This window comes from Herpailurus yagouaroundi, unplaced genomic scaffold, assembly GCF_014898765.1.
Source record: "Herpailurus yagouaroundi ecotype Mexico unplaced genomic scaffold, PumYag 189, whole genome shotgun sequence".
In the NCBI taxonomy this organism is placed as follows: domain Eukaryota; kingdom Metazoa; phylum Chordata; class Mammalia; order Carnivora; family Felidae; genus Herpailurus; species Herpailurus yagouaroundi.
The window spans coordinates 17491498-17494559 of NW_024412420.1; the positions used below are offsets into that span (position 1 = coordinate 17491498).

General features: G+C 55.4%; 1 protein-coding gene across 3 annotated transcripts in view; it reads left to right on the forward strand.

The window, feature by feature from the left end:
* HROB (homologous recombination factor with OB-fold) overlaps positions 1–858 on the forward strand; it is a 15738-nt gene extending 14880 nt beyond the window's left edge. For 2 of the 3 annotated variants that reach the window (XM_040497748.1, XM_040497750.1), the window contains one exon: positions 221–858. In XM_040497748.1, coding sequence (XP_040353682.1) covers positions 221–312 — 92 coding nt within the window. In that variant the 3' untranslated portion in view covers positions 313–858. Of the gene's footprint in view, positions 36–220 lie in introns of those variants that run through there. The other variant, XM_040497749.1, reaches the window with a different exon arrangement.
* Positions 859–3062: the final 2204 nt, after the last annotated feature.

Below are 3062 nucleotides of genomic sequence, written 5' to 3' on the forward strand. Positions count from 1 at the left end.
GTGTGTGTGTGTGTGTGTGTGTGTGTGTGTGTGTGTGTGTGTGTGTGAAGCAGAGGGAAGGTGGGAGTCAGGCCGGCCTCGGGCCCATTAGTGCGGTCACCACTGCCCAACTGTGTGGCCTGGTCCAGGCCTCCCTGAAGGGCAGGAGCTTTGGACCTGAGTCACGTGGAACCCTAACGCTGACACTAAGTCTGCCTACCCTCTCCATCTCCCCCTGCAGATGACCTAGATGGACTCCTGAGTGAGCTCCCTGAGGACTTTTTCTGTGGGACCAGCAGTTGGGACTGCCCCGAGGCAAGGCACCCACCGTGAGCAGGCAGCCTCTCAGCACCCAAGCAAGGCCCCGGTTGTGTCTGATCGGGTCCCCGGGAGAGAGGGTGCCTGGCACGACTGGGGAATAAACACAGCTGAGGACTTTTATGGCCACCCCCACCCTGGATGCTTTCCCTGGGAACGCCCTTGTCCCTCGGACTCTCCGCTGCTGCCACTCATACCGGAACTCAGCCCAGGGGTGGCCCTTCTGCTCCTCTGTCCTCCAAGCCCTTGGGTGCATCCGTTCCTTCTGCCATCAGGGAAGGTGTGGCACTCTTCTGCCTCACCTTGACTTTGGGGGCCCCTGAGCTCCTTACTCCCTATCCCCTGAACACCTGAGGAGCCATGCCACAGCAGTGGCGGCCGTCCCTCCGGTCGGGGAAGGAACACACTCAGACTTCCCTCTGCTTTGTCTCTTGAGGCCTGTGGCTGCCCAGCTCACCCGTGCCCAAGGTTCCCAGGTGTTGGGGGGCAGGGGTGTGGCTGTGGTGTCTTGTTCTGAAATAAAGCAGCTGCCTGTTCCGCCCGCCTCCCTCTCCCCTCCACCCTCGCTGCTCCTGGTCCTGTCTGTCCTGCCGGCGGGGCTTTGGCCAGGGCAGAGCCAAGCCACTCGTTTTCCTTCTCTCTCTGTCTCTCTCTGTCTCTTTCTTCATAAACTTTTCTTCTAGACAGTTTGAGATTTACAGAATTATTGCAAAGATAACACAGGGAGTTCCTGTGTATCCCACACCCAGTTTTCCTGTCGGCATCTTACGTTAGCGTGGACACTTCTTAAACCCAAGAACCGGTATCCGTACATGATGATTATTAACTGGACTTCGTGCTTGCTTCAGATTTACAGTTTCCCTGCTGTCCTTTTTCTGGTCCAGGACCCCACATTCCATTCAGTTGTCCTGTCTCCTCAGGCTCCTCCTGGCTCTGGCAGACTCTCCTTGTTTTTTATGACTTTGACAGCTTGGAAGAGTATGGGTCCAGCATATTCCAGGAGGCCCCTATTGGAATTTGTCTCATTAAAAAAAAAAAAAAAAAAAGATGAGACTAGGGCTACGTGTCTTGTGGAGGAAGACCACAGAAGTAAGACCACACATCAAGGGTTGATGTTGACCTTGACCACCTGGCTGAAGGAGGCGTTTGTCAGGGTTCTCCACTGTAAATTTTCTTCTCTCTTTTCATACTGTCCTCTTTGACAGAAAGTCACTAGGTGTTGCCCATGCTGAGGAATGAGGAGTCCTGTTCTACCCTCTCTAAGGGCAGAATGTCTGTATAGATTATTGGGGATTCTCCCTCATTTCTTACTCAGTCCTACATTTATATCAGTGTGGGCTCGTGGGTATTTGTTTTATGTGTCGGGTCATAACCCAACGCTACTTTATTGTGTTCAACAGTGCCTTGTCCTGTAGCTTTGCTGTGCTACCTTTCAGACCAGAGTTGGACAAGGGGCATGTGTACAAGGTGTGATTATACCAAGTTGCCAACCTTGTTTTCCTCTCTGGAATGAAGGGAAGAAAGGAATTGTCCCCCAGCTCATGGTTGAGGGGGTGTGGGTTAAAGACCCTAGTCTGACTGCCAGCCTCCCCTGCGTCGGCCTCAGCCTTCCCTAAGCTGCTGTGCATCTGAGGCCTCCAGTGGGTCTGGTGCCGCTCTGGGGGAAGGCGCTGATCTCTTTCTTCCCGAAGAAAGGCTGATCCCCTGGATCCCTGTCTCAAGGCTGAAGTGAGCGAGTGCTTTAAGAACGCCATGTTCAGCTGGCTTCTGGTTGCTGTGGGGCCCTGTTCTAAAAGGCTTTTGTGTTCCAAGCCCAGGAGCAAGAAGGGGCTAATTTGCTAGCAACCTTCCTACCTGAACAGATCCTGCACTTCGCCCTCTTCTAGCCACTGCGAATTCCCCAGCCCTGCTGACGCAGCTCAGATCTGGGACACAGCCCACCTGTGCTGGGGGGTCGTCCGGTACCTAAACCACTCCGTGCCCCTTGGCCTGCAATACCACTCCCCACTCAGTCCTCTTGAGCCCCGCTCTCTACCGCTCACAGTCCTGACCGGCATCCTGGAATCTTGTGTCCTTCCTTACCCTACAGGCTCAGCTCCCAGAGGGCAGGGTGGGCATCCAGTCACCTGGCACTGTTCCCGCCACTAGAACTGGGCTCCCTGGGGGTTTGTGTGGGGGTTGGAGTAAAAGCCTCCATTTTCTGCCCTCAGGAAGCTAAGGCTAAAGACAGGAGACAGCACACGGTATCTCAGAGGACTGGGTTGTAGTCAGAGCACCTTCAGGCCTGCGTGACAGACAAGAAGGCTGCAGAGGGGCTGAGGAGGTCAACACAGCCCTTCACCCTACACGTCATGACCACTGTGTGCCTCAGAAGGACGGGGACACCCACCTCACCTTTGCCCCTCTTGGCCCCACCCGGCCCATCGGCTCCCAACCCTGGGAACCCAGCTGTGGGTGCTGAGCTAGGCCGTTGGCGGGGCAATTAAAACACCAAATGGGTTCCAACAGGGTTAATCACAGCCGCATTTATAGAGGCGCCTTTCTCTGAGGATCTCCAAAGACCTCGCTGCGCATGATGTCATTCCTCCTCTGGGATCCCCCACCCTGGAATACCACCAAGAAGCTGGGGCCAGAGTGGGTGAACAGCAGGGTAAGGGCAGTGCCGGAAACAGCCCAGGCTGCTGCCACCCACTTGGGCAGGCAGATGAGTGTTCGGGCTGGCAGAGAACAAGGGCCCTCAGTCAATGCACTACACATAAGGGGCC